This window comes from Carcharodon carcharias, chromosome 25 (assembly GCF_017639515.1).
Source record: "Carcharodon carcharias isolate sCarCar2 chromosome 25, sCarCar2.pri, whole genome shotgun sequence".
Taxonomy (NCBI): domain Eukaryota; kingdom Metazoa; phylum Chordata; class Chondrichthyes; order Lamniformes; family Lamnidae; genus Carcharodon; species Carcharodon carcharias.
The window spans coordinates 20,729,183-20,747,066 of NC_054491.1; the positions used below are offsets into that span (position 1 = coordinate 20,729,183).

The following is a 17,884-nucleotide window of genomic DNA, read 5'->3' on the forward strand; positions in this document are numbered from 1 at the left end:
CCATATCGTGGTGATATTGGCTTGCAGGTTTTGGACTGCAGTCAAGAAGGAGGGTCAGAAATGGTCAACCTGACTTGCGGACCCACAATTTTCACTGGGTGGGCCATCTTTGTAGGGAGTTGTAAGTTATCAGTCAAATCTGAAGGGCTTTGGGACTGAGGTTTAAAAGGGTAGTTTAAGGGTAACAACGTAATCCTGAGCAGGTTGGGTTGAATTGAGGAAGGTTTTGGGAAGAAACGTGGGGTTTTTTGCCTGTGGTTTTTCTGTAGAGGCTTTTTAATAAGTCATGGGGTTTTTTTTATGTGTTTATGGAAAGCCAAGATTAAATCATGGAGGGATTTAAATCGGACCAACCAATTAAATGTTGTGTAGTGTCATTTACAATAGTTTAGGGCTCTTGTATCAGAGTGTTAAGAGTGTTTTAATAAATGAGTTTGTGGTTGAGCCAAACCCTGTGTTTGTAATTTTGTCTCATATAAATCTTTTGCCTTTTACTGAAGATTTCTGTGCAGAGGAGCACTCAATGTTTAAATTAATTTTTTGTGGCCCTGCTTTAGTGTGCTGAGAGAAAAAGAAATCTTAAAGTCAAGAACCATCAGTCAGGGGAAATGAGACTGTGAACCTCTTGCATATGCGACATTTTCTCTTAGCCCAGGAGCAGAATTTAGGTAAATTTCCCACCTCCCAAGAGGCAGTGCTGTTATGTAAAAGATTCACATGCTCTAAGCTGCACTGTCAGAGGTGCTGTCTTTTGGGTGCAAAGATCCCACGTTACCCCTTCTGCTGTTCTGGCCAACATTCTTCCCTCAGCACAGATTAACTTGTCAATAATCTCATTGCTTTTTTGGGATCTCAGTATGTGCAAATTGACTACTTTGCAACAGTGACTGCTCTTCAAATGTACCTCATTGGCATGAAACATTGTGGGACGTGACATCCTGCAGATGTGAAAGAAACATCAATATTTTATCATCTTAAGAATTGTATGAAAGTCATACCCAATATCTGGTATGATACTCTTGATTGGACGGCTGTTTTGTTTAGCTTGGAAAAGAGGATTATCAGTCTATTTCCAATAGATCAACATCAAAATCAAGAAGGGTTTAGATCTAGTGAATAAAGAGAAGCACTTTCTGATGAGCTGTCGATAACCAGATTTAAGGTGATTGGTAAAATTACCAGCGGTGACATTATATACAACACATAGTTAGGACTTGCAATGCACTGACTGCCAGGCTGGTGGATACAGATTCAATAGTAGCTTTCAAAATGGAATTAGGTAAATATTCATAATAAAAATTGCATGGAAATGGTGAGTCAAGGATTGGGACTAACTGGATTCCTCCAGGGAGCCAGCACTGATTCAATAGGCCGTATAGTCTCCTTCTGTGTTGCACTATTCTATGGTTCTTTGATTTATCTTTTTGGACTCATGTCCACACTCTTAGATCTCCTGTGTTCACCCACTCTTTAACAAATCCGAAATAGAATAGCTAGCTGGAAAATTTGCTGGAGTCCTGCTGCTGAGCTAGGAGAAAAAGACCATAAGACCATAAGACATAGGAGCAGAAATTAGGCCATTCAGCCCATCGAGTCTGCTCCGCCATTCAATCATGGCTGATAAGTTTCTCAACCCCATTCTCCCACCTTCTCCCCGTAACCTTTGATCCCCTTACCAATCAAGAACCTATCTATCTCGGTCTTAAATACTCTTAATGACCTGGCCTCCACAGCCTTCTGTGGCAATGAATTCCATAGATTCACCACTCTCGGGCTAAAGAAGTTTCTCCTCATCTCTGTTCTAAAAGGTCTTCCCTTTACTCTGACGCTGTGCCCTCGAGTCCTAGTCTCTCCTACTAATGGAAACATCTTCCCCACGTCCACTCTATCCAGGCCTTTCAGTATTCTGTAAGTTTCAATCAGATCCACCCTCATCCTTCTAAACTCCATTGAGTACAGACCCAGAGTTCTCAAACGTTCCTCTTTTGTTAAGTCTTTCATTCCTGGGGTCGTTCTCGTGAACCTCCTCTGGACCCTATCCAGGGCCAGCACATCCTTCCTGAGATATGGGGCCCAAAATTGCTCACAATATTCCAAATGTGGTCTGACCAGAGCCTTATAAAGCCTCAGCAGCACATCCCTGCTTTTATATTCTAGTCCTCTCGAAGTAAATGCCAACCATGCATTTGCCTTCCTAACTACTGACTCAACCTGCAAGTTAACCTTAAGAGAATCCTGGACTAGGACTCCCAAGTCCCTTTGCACTCCAGATTTCTGAATTCTCTCCCCATTTAGAAAATAGTCTATGCCTCTATCCTTCCCCACATTATATTCCATCTGCCACTTCTCTGCCCATTCTCCCAACCTGTCCAAATCCATCTGCAGCCTCCCCGCCTCCTCAATACTACCTGTCCCTCCACCTATCTTTGTATCATCTGCAAACTTAGCCAGGATGCCCTCAGTTCCTTCATCTAGATCATTAATGTATAAAGTGAAAAGTTGTGGTCCCAACACTGACCCCTGCGGAACTCCACTAGTCACTTGCTGCCATCCTGAAAAGGACCCCCTTATACCCACTCTCTGCCTCCTGCCAGACAGCCAATCTTCTATCCATGCTAGTACCTTGCCTCTAACGCCATTGGCTCTTTTCTTACTAAGTAGTCTCCTGTGCGGCACCTTGTCAAAGGCCTTCTGGAAGTCCAAGTAGATAACATCCATTGGCTCTCCTTTGTCTAACCTACTCATTATCTCCTCAAAGAATTCTAACAGATTTGTCAGGCATGACCTCCCCTTGATGAAACCATGCTGACTTTGCCCTATTTAAAAAATTCCATCTCAGCTACAATCTCTTTACGCCCATTAAGAGGGAGCCGGTAGTCCTTACAGCACAGAAGGAAGCCATTTGGCCCATCATGCCTGGACTGGCTCTTTGAAAGAGCAGTCATGCTAAGTTCCACACCACCACTTTTTGTCCGTAACCTGTAAATTCTTCATTCTCAAGTACCTGTCTAACTCTTCTTTTAAAATTATCGATGGAATCAGCTCCCACCCCATTCCCAGCTTGGATGCTCCAGATCCCAACAACTTTAGGTAGAAAAGATTCCACATATTTCCCATTTAGATCATTTGACAATGCTTTTAAGTCCATTTCCTCCAATTATTGGCCCACTCACCAGAGGGAACAATTTTTCTTGCTCTACCCCAACAAAACCTCTCATTATCTTGAAAATCTCTTCAGGTGATGTTTTAACCTTCCCTCTTCCAAGGAGAACAGTCTTAACTTTTTCCAACCTCTTCTCATATCTGAAGTCCCTTATCCATGGTAACACGAGGTGAAAATTTTTCACTCTGAGGGTTGTGAGTCTTTGGAACTCTTTTCCTGAAAAGGTGGTGGAAGCAGAGCCTTTGAATATATTTAAGGCAGAGGTGGATAGATTCTTGTAAGCAAGGTAGTGATAGGCTATCGGGGGTAGGCGGGATGCAGATTTGAGGCTACCATCAGATCAGCCATGAACCTAATAGATGGCAGAGCAGGCTCAAGGGGCCAAATGGCCTACTCCTGCTCCTTGTTCTAACATATACATCCTGGTAAAACTTCCTCTGTACTCTTCTAAGGCCTTTACACCTTTCCTGAAGTCTGGTGCCCACAATATCCCAGCTGAGGCCTAACCTGTGATTTATGAAGTTCAAGAATGATCTCTTTGCTTTTATATTCTATTTCTCTATTTATAAACAAAAGAAACCCCCGTGCTTCTTAATCATCTTATCAGTTCCCCTGCCACCTTTTAAGAGTTTGTGCAAATAAACGTCACAGCTGGATGGGATTTTCTATGCAATCTAGGATTAATCACGCAATACTGTACACAAGATTCATGCAAAACCTCAAATGCAAAGATTTAAGTGGCAGTATTTAAACTTACGGTTCCTTTTTGCAAAGCCGAGAGAGATTTCATAGTGAAATGCAGTCTTGTGCTGCCTGGTTTCTCCTTGAATCATCATTCAGAGGAATGTCTTCTTTATAGTTTCTACAGGGCAAGGACAGGGACATTTCTAAGAGCTGACAGGTGAGAAAATAGACCATTATGTAAAAAAAAATAAATACAAAACTTGGCCACTCTCCCTTTTCCTGTCTGTATGGTTGAAGAACATTCAGTTTGTACTTAAAGGGCATTAAGAGGTTCAAGTTCATGTGGAATGCTATTTACTGGCTCAGTATCTCCACCTGCTGGACTAGAGACAAACTTCCCCTTCCCAAAAATCTGTTGTGTAAAACACTTTTTACAACTATTAGGATTCAACATTGATTTCAGTCACTTCAGATCACAATAAGCCCTTTAATATTTTCAGGTAGTAGGTGCTGGTAATGATTCTGCTGCTGCCATTTACACCTCCTCTAGATCCAGCCAGGTCGACAATCCTAGAGGAGCCATCTTTCAGGTGAGAATGAGGCCCCCACTGTCCTCTCAGGTGGATGTAAAAGTTGCCAGGGCCACTGTTTGAAGGAGTGGGCTAGGCCTCCCTGGTTTCCTGGTCAACATTCATTCCTCGGCTAACATCATTGAAAGAAACACTTGTTGGTTATTTATTACAATACTGTTTGTGAAATATTCCTGTGAACAATTTGGCAGTGACTACACTACGGCCAACAACAGACCAGGTTCCCATACCATTAACCTGCGTAAGATATGAATTTGGACCTCCGAGGTTCAAGGGCAAGTGTCTAAATCACTGCCTCTCCTTTTATAGCTCATTCTTTCTCAAGTTCCCGCAAAACCCACCAGTCTTCTATTCTATTTGCAGACGTTTAAAGTCCATGCTAGCACTAAACAATTCTTCCTGATTCATCCCTATATTTTACTCTGGGTCACAAGAAGTGGATGTCCCTCCATAAACTTGAGCTCATCCCAAAATTTAAGTTGCCCATGTCCTAACTCACACAAAGTTCTGTTTGTCCATCAGCCCTATGCAGGCTGATCTATTTTCACTCCTGCTCCCTGAATACCCTGACTTTAAAATTCTTATCCTTGTATTCAAATCCCATCTTGGTCTTGGCCCTCTTTACCTCTGTAATCTCCTCCATCCCTACAAACCTCCGTGGTCTCTACAGCTTACAATTCTGGCTTTTTGCATATCCCTGATTTTAAATGCTCCATCATTGGTGGCAGAAGAATGAAAGGTGACTTTATTAAAAAATATAAGATTCTTAGGGGGCTTGACAGGTAGATGCTGAGAGGTTGTTTCCCCTTGTGGAAGAGTCTAGGTCCAGACGGCATAATCTCAGAGTAAGGGGGTGCCCATTTAAGACAGGGATGAGGAGGAATTTCTTCTCTCTGAGAGTAGTGGATCTGTGGAATTCTTTACTGCAGAGGGCTATAGAAGCTGGGTCATTAAATATATTCTAGGCTGAGATAGACAGATTTTTAATCAGTAAGGGAATCAAGGATTATGGGGAAAAGGCAGGAAAGTGGAGTTGAGGGTTATCAGATCAAACATAATCTCACTGAATGGTGGAGCAGACTCGATGGGCCGAATGGCTGACTTCTGCTCCTACACCTTATAGTCTTGTGGTCTTCACCTGCAAGTGCTATGTTCTGGAATCCCCTCCCTAAACCCCTTTGCATCTCTACCTCTTTTTTCTCCTTTAAGACACTCTTAAAACCTACCTGTGCGAGCGCCTGTCTTAATGACTCTTTTCAGCTTGGTATCAATTTTTTTCTGACAATGTTCCTTTGAAGCACCTTGGAAGGTTTTGCTAAATTAAAGGTGCTAAATTAAAGTTGTTGCTGTCTCGAGCGACAGCAGAGGTCAGGTTTCAAACCATCTGCACCAAAATAAAATTGCAGAAAGGCAAAGGAAAACTGCAGTCACTAACAACTTTCACACAAAGCTTTTATTTATTTTTCATTGAACCTGTGAGCATAGATCAGGCAGCGCAGGGCTGATGGACCAAAAGGTCTAGATCGAAATTCCCCACTAACTGAGGGATGGTGAAAGTTAAAGGGAGACTGCAGAGCGCAACTTGATGGTCCAAGGTCATGGTACAGCAATCATGTGGCAGATCCGTCAATGGCAACATACGTAAACTTGGAAGTGAAGGAAGTCATCGCCTCGGTGAATACCCTTCTCAAAAAACACTGACATAAAAGTTCTCAATTAAAGCCTTAATCTGGAAAGAATGTGGAAACGATAGATTATTATAAAACAGCTCAAACGCCCTGTACAAATGTTGCCAGAGTCTGTAGTGAAAACCCAAGATAACATTAAGTCACACAGTAACTCTCAATGTAGTTTGGAAGTCAGTGCATTGATGGAAATGTCACCAGGAGCCACAATCACCTCCAGTTCAATAAAGTAAAAGCAAAAAACTGCAGATGCTGGGAATCTAGAACAAAAACAAAAATACCTGGAAAAACTCAACAGGTCTGACAGCATCTGCGGAGAGGGATACAGTTAACGTTCAGTATGACCCTTTATCAGAACCTCCAGTTTAATGTTCTTGACCATATCAACATTCAAAGTGCATTTTTTATCTGAGGTTACTTACTTTTCTTTTTATGAACACGCCACAGGCAAGGACCCCAGCGGTTCTGAAGAAGAGTTGTGTGGGACTCGAGGTGTTGGCCGGGACTTTCCGGCCCCATCATGGGTGCGCCCCCCACCCCCCCAACTCTGTGGGCGAGGTGGCGCCCCAGCCAGACGTTTTTTGACTTTTGACGAGACCCGGATGACCCCGGCAGCGGGTGGGTTCCGAAATTCCCGCCCGTTAACTCTGTTTCTCCCTCCACAGACACTGCTGAGTTTTTCCAGCATTTTCTGTTTTTGTTGGAAAATGACTTTGTTTGTTATGTGTAACTAAGTGTGAATCTGGTCCCCGTATATACTAAGTGCAAGCCCCCGACCACCACCCCCACCCCCAACCCCCTGCCGAGAGCCAGCCGATTGGGTCTGCCAAAACCGTCTCATAAGGACACCGAGCCTCTTGTTCCCAGTCACGGACAATACCAATGATCGCAAGATTGAGACTGCGAGGGCACAAAATCTGATACCAAATCAGAAATGAACAACTTGCATTTATATAGCACCTTTACTTTAGTCAATGTCCCAAGGCCCTTCACAGAAGGGTTTCATGCAATATTTGACAACGAGCCACGTAAGGAGACATTTGGACAGGTGAACAGAAGCTTGGACAAAGAGGTAGGCTTTAAAGAAAATCTTAGCGAGTTGGAGAGGTCTGGGGAGAGAATCCCACAGTTTCGAGCTTAGGCAGCTGAAGGCATGGCTGCCAAACGAGCAATTTAGAAGCAAACACTCCTATTTTTCCCTTTGCAATTTACATACTTTTTTTTTGTGGATGCAAGATTATTTCTGCATAAATGTAGTTAATTTACTTTCAGAATTCTGATAAACCTAAAATCAAATTCAATTTAATCCTGTGCAAACAATAACTGTTAAGATATTGAAATATTTTACTGGGCAGGTCTGCCATCCAGTGGTGAAGCAGTGAAACACATGGAACAAGTTTGATTCCTGGCATGTGTGGATATCCGGAGTTGGGCTGTGGAAATTGGTCATAACTGCCTTGAGTTTCTGATCAGGGATGGAACCAGCAGAGGCCCCTTATCGCTGCCTATTGACCCTCCATATACATTCTGCTCCTGCCATTACTGCAAGGTACAACTGTCTGTTGTCAGCGGAGAACAGTGTCATGCATGTCTCGGATTCCCTCCAAAGTCCAATAGCTTGCTGCCACATTGCCTGGCATGATGTGCATGGAAAATCACTGCATGGGTGTGGTAATACTACAGTCCAAAGAGGATTAGTGCCTTCGGGGAGTGAAGCAGAGCAAACTGACAAGAAAAGAATTGGATCTAAAGTTTAAAGTGTATAATTTAATTATCTAAGGTTATTATTGCTAAGTAATCAGCTGTGCCTCTGTGAGTAACATTTTTACCTCTGAGTCAGTAGGTCATGTAATTAATCCCAATTGCAGAGACTTGAGCCCATAATCCATACCGACACTCAATGTAGTACTGAGGGAGTGCTGCACTGTCATGAAGCCATTAATGTACATAGTATTGGAAAATATTTTTCTTTTCAAATAGAGGTTTAGTCTCTGGGTGTGTCTTAATTGGATTAAAGCCCAGCTACTCTGGGTGCTTTGATGTGTACTAGTTTTGATATGTAAGAGACTTAGAGGGCTGAATTTTGCCCTTGATAGGCGGATGGGCAGCCGATCTTCCTGTGCGGGCGGGGGAGGGGAGGTGGGATAGATTCCCCAAAAGCAAGAGTGTGGTCTTTCGCGCATGTGCACTAGAGAGTGCACATCTCCCTGAGGCTAAGTGCAGCCTCAGGGAGATCGCTGAAACGATTTCAAAGTTTAAAAATAGAAAAATAAAAAAATCATTAACATGTCCCCCCCTCATGTGACAATGTCACACGAGATGGTACATGTTAATAAAGTACACATAAACTTTATCAAACTTTTAAAAAACTGACATGGTCTTTAATTGTTTTAACTATCATGTCAATGGCCTCAATTGGCCATGGACAGGTCAGCGGGTGGACAGCTGATTGCGCTGTTCCCCCACCATCCCGAATATTTAAATGGGGCGGGATGATATCGGGGGTTCGGCCCCCAGCTCGCCGATGGAAACATTCAGCCCAGAGTGCATTTGCATCTTTTGAATCGAGCATTCAAGAAGTGGGATGAAAACTGACACCTATCTAGCAGAGACCAAGCAATATGTTTATATTCCTAATAAAATTGGTTCTATGAAAGGGGTTTATTGTTAGAGAGGTTTAGTTCAGAGATTGGTGATACAATGAGAATTTACATTCAATGGATTGTGCTAGGTATAATTTCAGCAGTATTGAGTGTACAGAGCAGAGGCAATGTGAGATAAAAAGACAGCTGTAAGACTCCATAGGAACCAAAATGAAAAGAACCTCAATTTGAATTTGTAAGGTGAAAATGCTTTGCCTGTGTTTGGTTAAGTCTATGGCTGTTGCCTTAATGGAGATTAGTTTGGGAATTTGTTAAAAGTTATGATAGTGGCAATTCGTAGCCATGTGTATATATTTTAACCTGTGAAAATTAATAAAATGTTTCATTTAGTTTAATGTAAAACTTCAACAACTGATTCCTGAATTTAGAGTTGCATCTCAAACACTTAAAATTATAGGTTATGACAGTTGTTTAAAGTTTCCCTCTGGGATTTTTAAATAACTCCGCTTTACCAACTGCATTGGTCATAACAATTGGTAAAAAAATTGTAGCACCTCTTGTCTTTCAAATGAGTAAACTCAGGCCCTATCTGCCCTTTCAGGTGGATGTAAAAGATCCCACGGCAGTATTTAAATAACAAGGGTGTGCTGATCAATATTCATCCCTCAAAGAACATCACAAAAACAGGCTATCTGGTTATCATCATATTGCTGTTTCTGGGAGCTTGCTGTGCACAAATTGGCTACTGTGTTTCCTGCATCACACAGTATGGTACTTTATTGGCTATAAAGCCATTTGGGACTTCATAGCCACAAAAGGTGCCATAAAAATGCAGGTTTTTCTTTCTGATTTATAAAGCCATTCTTCTACCAATTCACAACCCACAACTATAGAACTGCATCACGTTTTGTACAAAGGTTTGTTTATGAGTAGTTGAGATTCATTTTACAAAAATGAAAAATTAAATATTATGTGGTCATATATTATGTGATTGTACGTAACAGGAGTTGAAAGGTCGGGAAACCAGTTCCCCTTGCCTAAAATTAGAACCAGGCCTTTCAGGAGTGAAATGAAGAAACACTTCTTCACATAAAGAGTGATGGAGATCTGGAACTCTCTTCTACAAATGGCAATTGATGCTGGTTCAATTGTTAATTTCAATCTGAGGTTGATAGATTTTTGTTATCCAATGGTATTGAGGTACATGAGACAAAGGCCATGGAGTTAGGTTGCAGATCAGCCATCATCTCATTGAATGGCAGAACAGGCTTGAGGGGTTAAATAGCCTCCTCCTGTCTCCTATGGATTCCGTTGACAATTGGAGATACTATCAGTTTGATTTTGGCACCCCATCTACCACCTCAAACATTCACTCCCTTCACCACCGACACACGCTGGTAGCAGTACCATCTCCAAGATGCACTGCAGGAACTCACCAAGACTCCATAGACAGCACCTTCTAAACCCACGACCTCTACCACCTAGAAGGACAAGGGCAGCAGACACATTGGAATCGACCACCTGGAAGTTCCCCTCCAAGTCACTCACTATCCTGACTTGGAAATACATCGGTCGTTCCTTCACTGTCGCTGGGTCAAAATCCTGGAACTCCCTCCCTAACAGCACTGGGGGCTTACACACACCACATGAACTGCAGCGGTTCAAGGAGGCAGCTTACCACTACCTTCTCCAGAGCAACTAGGGATGGACAATAGATGCTGGCCCGGCCAGCGATGCTCACATCCTGTGAACAAATAAAAAAAAGTTTCTCTGTCTAAAGCCTGGGATCGGTATTTATTGATTCCAAACCTTAAATGGACAGTTGTTGTAGCACTTCTAACAAAAATGAACTACACCTTTCTGCACCTAGTTTTTGCCCCTGGCAGTTGTCAAATAACATGGTGTTCAGAAGACTACAAACCCTGTCCATCAGGTTCTGAAAGTAACCCCAGTGGTTTTCTCTGTACTGCAGGTTTTCCACTGTTACTGTAAAATCTGATGTAAAAAGTCACTGCAGAATGAATAAATGTCTCTTCCTGCCCCCTCTAACTGCAGCCCCCAAATGCAATTGAAAATTAAACAAAAACTGTGAACTAACTTACAAGGTGAACAATGTGAAGGTTCCTCAAGGGTGCTTGGGGAGGCGATTAAAATTCGTCACTTGCATTCACATTGACCTGACAGCAATAAAAATGTTCAGCATCGAGTGTCCCCAGAGAGGTAATCAGAGGGTCATTTTAGGCAGAGGGTTGTGACTTGAGGCAGAAGGAGGGGTGTGGAGGGGGATATTTCTCATTCGTCCCTCTCTCCCGACTAATTTTTTAAACCTCAGTGACAGGTATTGATGATGGACATCTATGGTATCTAGGTTCTCACACCTGGCATTGAATTCACAGTCATAATCAGTATAGAATTGAGTGAATGCAAATAATACATCAGATTTTACAGTAGCCAGTTATGGCTTTAATATATAAAAGGTATTGTGGGATATGGTTTTATGATGTAAATTTACAATGTTACATGTATGAATAGTAATGATTGTTTAGTATATATTTCATTTACATATATACTGTATCTATAAAAGTAACAATTTTTAATCACCAAGCCTCATAGAATCAATATTTAACCAACCAGTAAGACAGTCTTTAAGGTACAATGTGATACATAATCCCATGGCAACTGGGACTAAAAATACGGCTTCTCCAGTTCCTCAGAATTCCAGCTTTCCTGATTTCACAGAGTTATTAACAAACTTTGAAAAATTCAATACACTTTTGTGTAAATAACTTCGGTTTTTGTTTAAAAAAAGAAACTTCATGCTGTTGAGATCAGGGTTTGAAATCTGTATATTCCTTTATAATTACTCCTCTCCCAATTTAAAAACATTGTAAGGACAATACAGCATTTAATCACTTCTGTGCACAGTGCATCAGAATCAAGCTCCATTTAACCTGTTTCATATCACAAGGAAAATTTAAAATTTCAGTAAATTGCAACAATGAGTGTGAGAGACTTTCATATTGAGTTCACCTGGACTGTGAAAAATGCCTGAACAACCATCAGTTTTCCCCAAACTAGGGCTGTGTCTAAAGACAATATTTTAGACAATGCAACACTGGGGTACAGTCCTGGTGGGGACAGGTCTTTCCCTGTTTAACGCTAGGGTACAGTACTGGTGTTACAGGTCTGTCACCGTATAACACTGGGGACAGTGTTGGTGGGGACAGGTCTATCACTATAACACTGGGGCACAGTACTGGTGGGGATAGGTCTGTCCCGGTATAACACTGGGGTACAGTACTGGTGAGTACAGGTCTGTCACTATATAACACTAGGATATATTACTGAAGAAGACAGGTCTATCATTGTATAACACTGGGATACAGTACTGATGGGTACAGGTCTGTCACTGTATAACACTGGGATGCGATACTGGTGGGGACAGGTCCGTCACTGTAACACTGGTGTAAAGTCCTGGTGGGGACAGGTCTGTCATTGGATAACACTGGGGCACAGCACTGATGGGTACAGGTCTGTCACTGTATAACACTGGGGTACAGTACTAGTGGGGACGGGTCTGTCACTGTATTATACTGGGGTACAGTACTGGTGGAGACAGGTCTGTCACTGTATAATACTGGGGTACAGTACTGGTGGGGATGCGTCTGTCACTGTATAACACTGGGGTACAGTACTGGTGGGGACGGGTCTGTCACTGTATAACACTGGGGTACAGAACTGGTGGGGACAGTTCTGTCACTGTATAACACTAGGGCACAGCACTGGTGGGGACAGGTCTGTCACTGTATAACACTGGGGCACAGTACTGGTGGGGACAGTTCTGTCACTGTATAACACTGGGGCACAGTACTGGTGGGGATGGGTCTGTCATTATATAACACTGGGGTACAGAACTGATGGGGACAGGTCTGTCACTGTATAACACTGGGGCACAGTACTGGTGGGGACAGTTCTGTCACTGTATAACACTGGGGCACAGTACAGGTGGGGACGGGTCTGTCATTGTATAACACTGGGGTACAGTACTGATTGGTACAGGTCTGTCACTGTAACATGGGGACAGTACTGGAGGGGACAGGTCTGTCACTGTAACATGGGGACAGTACTGGTGGGGACATGTCTGTCACTGTAACATGGAGACAGTGCTGGTGGGGACAGTTCTGTCACTGTATAACACTGGGGCACAGTACAGGTGGGGACGGGTCTGTCATTGTATAACACTGGGGTACAGAACTGATGGGGACAGGTCTGTCACTGTATAACACTGGGGCACAGTACTGGTGGGGACGGGTCTGTCACTGTATAACACTGGGGTACAGAACTGATGGGGACAGGTCTGTCACTGTATAACACTGGGGCACAGTACTGGTGGGGACAGGTCTGTCACTGTATAACACTGGGGTACAGTACTGGTGGGGACGGGTCTGTCACTGTATAACACTGGGGTACAGAACTGATGGCGACAGGTCTGTCACTGTAACATGGGGACAGTACTGATTGGTACAGGTCTGTCACTGTAACATGGGGACAGTACTGGAGGGGACAGTTCTGTCACTGTAACATGGGGACAGTACTGGTGGGGACATGTCTGTCACTGTAACATGGAGACAGTGCTGGTGGGGACAGTTCTGTCACTGTATAACACTGGGGCACAGTACAGGTGGGGACGGGTCTGTCATTGTATAACACTGGGGTACAGAACTGGTGGGGACAGGTCTGTCACTGTATAACACTAGGGCACAGTACAGGTGGGGACGGGTCTGTGATTGTATAACACTGGGGTACAGAACTGGTGGGGACAGGTCTGTCACTGTATAACACTGGGGCAAAGTACAGGTGGGGACGGGTCTGTCACTGTATAACATGGGTACAGTACTGATTGGTACAGGTCTGTCACTGTAACATGGGGACAGTACTGATTGGTACAGATCTGTCACTGTAACATGGGGACAGTACTGGTGGGGACAAGTCTGTCACTGTAACATGGGGACAGTACTAGTGGGGACAGGTCTGTCACTGTAACATGGGGACAGGTCTGTCACTGTAACATGGGGTCAGTACTGATTGGTACAGGTCTGTCACTGTAACATGGGGACAGTACTGGTGGGGACAGGTCTGTCACTGTATAACACTGGGGCACAGTACAGGTGGGGACGGGTCTGTCACTGTAACATGGGAACAGTACTGATTGGCACAGGTCTGTCACTGTAACTTGGGGACAGTACTGGTGGGGACAGGTCTGTCACTGTATAACAATGGGATACAGTCCTGGTGAGTACAGGTCTGTCACATACTATGCTGGGAGTAATGTTAAGGATTTATGAACAGTGCATCAATTTATTCTCCTGGAATAAAGGCCTGGAAACAACATTGTTTAATCAAAAATGTAAGAACCATAACTTTTTCCTTTTGTGGGGGATGGTCGGTTCAGCAGCTCAATGGTCAATGTTTCATTGACATTACTGGCACAGTTGGATATGAGAGCAGAGGAGGGCAATTCGATACAGTCACTGAATGATGCAGCCCACTGCCTGTGCTTGTATCAGAGTCATGGTGCAGACTGGTGTGACCTCAATACATATCATAGGAGTCTGTTTGTAAACTCTGCACAAACCTTCCTCAGTTAGAGGTAGAGGATTTGAATGATATTTTGTTTTCAAATTAAATAAAATGTAATAATGATTCTAGTTCATGAAAGCTTCAGGGAGAGCGACATTTTCAAACACATGCTTCAGCAGCAGCGAGTTTCATGTCTTCAGCCTTTGATGAAACACTGCTTTAAAACAGACAGCGAAGGGTTAAACCATCCAGTATAACCATGGTAATGCACCTTTAAAAGGAAATCATTCAATACTGATATTCAACACATGAAACTGCTGGGAGAGTTCCAGATCTCATTATGGTTTATTTTCCTGTATTCACATATATATTGGCAGGTGTGTAGGGGACAACACTGCTCTTTCTACACGTTCTTGGACCTTTTGCTCCCATCACCTCCATTTCCCTTTGAGCCACACACCATCCTGAGTTGGAAACATAATATTCCTCTTGTCATCGCCGGGTCAAAATTCTGGAACCTCCTTCCTAACAGCACTTTGGAAGCAACCTGACAACACAGATTGGGAGGCAAGGTGGTGGGGAGAGGACATGAGGTGGGGGAAAGGGGGATAAGGTAGGGGAGAGAGAGTGAGGTGGGTGGAGAGGGGGTGAGGTGGGGAGAGAGAGGGAGTGAGGGGGAATGAAAGGGAGTGAGGTAGAAAGAGAGGGGTTGAGGTAGGGGGAGAGGGAGTGAAGTGGGGGGAGAGGGGGGTGAAGTGGGGGGAGAGGGGGGTGAAGTGGGGGGAGAGGGTGCTGGGTGGTCAATGTTCAGAACTGGGAGCTAAGAGTTCTGATAATGCAAAATGCAATTCAAAACTCAGCTTTGGCCTGAACCGAAAGGCAAAGTGTAAAACATATCAATGTAATTTATTCATCCAGAATCTGAACCCACATCATCAAGAGTGGCTGGTGAGTGATGAGAAATAGGAGTCTGGCCTTATAACCAGGGCACTCGGACCTCTTGCAGCAGTCTGGTGAACTCACCATGGACTCTGGGATCTTGCTGTACTGAATGGTCATCTGAGAGTGTGAATAACCAATGGGAGTGGACTATTAAACCACAGAGGCAGTCACCCATCCTCACTTGACTTCCATCTGATGGCAATCAAGAGTGAGGGCTATGGTGGATCTTGCTCTGTCTGGCCCAGGGCACTGAGGCCAACTCTAGCACCACAACCATGTCCCTGGGCTCAACTGGCAGTGCCAGCAAAGGAATATGCCATGTGTTTGGAGAGGGGGGGGGGGGGCTCTTGCTGCTCAATGTTGGCAAAAGTCAAACCACAGAATGTTTTGCAACTTCTAATGCAAGTTAAGCCATTGGCAGGCTTGGTTGTCAAGAAAACGATAAAGCCCCCAAAGTAACTGCACTGAGGTGACAAAGTGTTTTCAATTAACGAGCCCAACGTAAACTACAAACCAACAAATCTCTCAAACCATTTAACCAATTGTCTTTGAGAAACATTTAAAAGTTTGTTCCAAATTCGGTTCCCGTTATTTTTTTGGCCATGGTATGATACTGGCAAGATATAAATAAAGAGCAGTCGGATATTGGTGTTAAGCAAACTATGGCACAGAGTAGGAGGCAGAAGCATTACAGGGTTCTTGATAATTATTTTTTAAAAAATCCACGGAAAAACATAATTCTGTTCTCCTCCCGCAAAACACTCAAGATGTTGAGGTAAGCTCTGCCGGTGGGGAGATGAGCTGTAGCCGGTGTTTAAACTGAGAAATTCAACAACAAAACCAAAACTTAATAAAACAGTACAAATTTCAATCCCTGATTCAACTCCCAAGAAGCGTTGCTAATGCCAAAACGAGTCCATGGACTGAGCACTTGCAAATCCCTGGACCCAGTGTTTAAAAGGCACGTAAAGGAGCGTCTGTAATCTTCCTCCCCTTGTCTACAGGCGGCAGAGTTCATTCAGTCGATTGTGCTACCGCGCACAGTATGGCTGCGGTCAGTCCACGCGCATGTGTGCACGCACGAGGAGGACGTTTCTTTTTGCGCGCATTTTGTAGGTCATCGCCCGATGCTGAACAATGAATGATTCTGAGCATTTCCAGTCACATATTGAGTCACTGTTTGGGTGCCAGAGAACGTAGGGTGTGTCTGGACCTGGCAATAATGTCAATCTATCCCTGCTTACAGATTCATGAAGAAGTCCATCGAAGAGGTTCTTTCTGTTTTGCAAACTGCTTCTATTTTGAAGCGGGAGGGGGGGTGGGGGGGCGAGTTAAAATTTTTCTGTTTGTTTTTTTCTCATTTTATTTTATACAAATCTGTTTGCCTCTGTTCATTATCTGTTTGGAAAATTAAAACTGCAAGGGCTGGATGGGAGTCTTTGGCAAAGGTTCATTCCCTTTATTGTTTGTTGGTGAAGATATTTCTCTTTACTTTTTTTCGAAGTCAGTTTTCCTTCCAGCAGAAGTATTACAAAATGTTCCATCTGTTACTTTAACTCCACACAGTGAGATGGGACTGGTGCACTTGTTGCCCCGATTAGTGTTCAAACAGCGAGAACGAGCGAGAGGGGGAATAAAAGAGAGAGACAGACGGAGAGACAGTCAGTTAAGACAGGCAGCGCGATCTCCATTGTTGGACAGGGCAGGTCAGTTCTACAACGGACTGGCTCAATGCCAACTCGCTCCACCCAAGAACCCAGTCCTCACTGCCCTTCAGCTCATGAACTGTGTGTAACCCTCAGCACCTGTGACGATCACGTCCATCCAAATCCGCATAGCCTCTGGAGTTGGAGCCACCATGAAGTAGAGTCGGTCGTGGGTCTTCACACAGAATGTGAGGCTTGGGTTGGGACTCTGAAAGGTACGAGAAAAGGAAAGAAGCATAAAATTGACGTCATTTTCTCAACAACAACATTATAACTGCTTCCCCGCCACCTCCCACCGACAATGCAGACTTCAGAAAAATCCCTCTTTGCCTGTGAAAAGCTTTGGGATTTCTGGAGGACAGGTAAGGCGATATATAAATGTAAGCTAAGCTGAACTTTTATAAGGATATGGTTAGGTTGAAGTACTGGTTCAGTTGACCACACTTCAAGAAGGATGGGAAGATCCTTGAGAATGCGCAGAGGAGATTTACCAGAGTCGTTCCAGGGATGAGGGGTTTTAGCTATAAGGTTAGGGTGGAGAAGATAGGGTTGCTTCCCTTGGAGAGAGAGAGAGATTGAGGGGAAGTTTGGTAGAGGTGTACAAAATTATAACAGCTTCAGATAAGGTAGGAAAAGCTGTTCCCGTTAGCTGATTGGACAAGGACACAGATTCTGGTTTTGGGTAAGAGATGTAGGGGTGGGGTGTTTGTGGGGGGGCGGGGGGAGGGAGGAAGAGGGGGGGTGGTGTTGGGGGGAATGTGAGGAACAACTTTTTACATAGCGAGTGGTAATGAGCTGGACCTTGCTGCCCATGAGGGGGTTGGATGTGGAGATAATCAATGATTTCAAGAGGAAATTGGATGGATACATGAGGGAAATAAAGTTGAAGGGCTACAGGGATAGATCGGGGGAATGGGACTGACTGCATTGT

At 43.8% G+C, this 17,884-nt stretch overlaps 1 protein-coding gene and 1 pseudogene across 8 annotated transcripts in view; one reads left to right on the forward strand and one right to left on the reverse strand.

The window, feature by feature from the left end:
- The first annotated feature begins 447 nt into the window (after window positions 1–447).
- Window positions 448–567, forward strand: LOC121269750 (annotated as a pseudogene).
- A 15,999-nt stretch (window positions 568–16,566) lies between these two features.
- Window positions 16,567–17,884, reverse strand: part of LOC121269665 (pleckstrin homology-like domain family B member 1) — a 331,530-nt gene continuing 330,212 nt past the window's right edge. For all 8 annotated transcript variants that reach the window (XM_041174450.1, XM_041174453.1, XM_041174451.1 and 5 more), the window contains one exon: window positions 16,567–17,161. In XM_041174450.1, coding sequence (XP_041030384.1) covers window positions 17,021–17,161 — 141 coding nt within the window. In that variant the 3' untranslated portion in view covers window positions 16,567–17,020. The remainder of the gene's footprint in view (window positions 17,162–17,884) is intronic.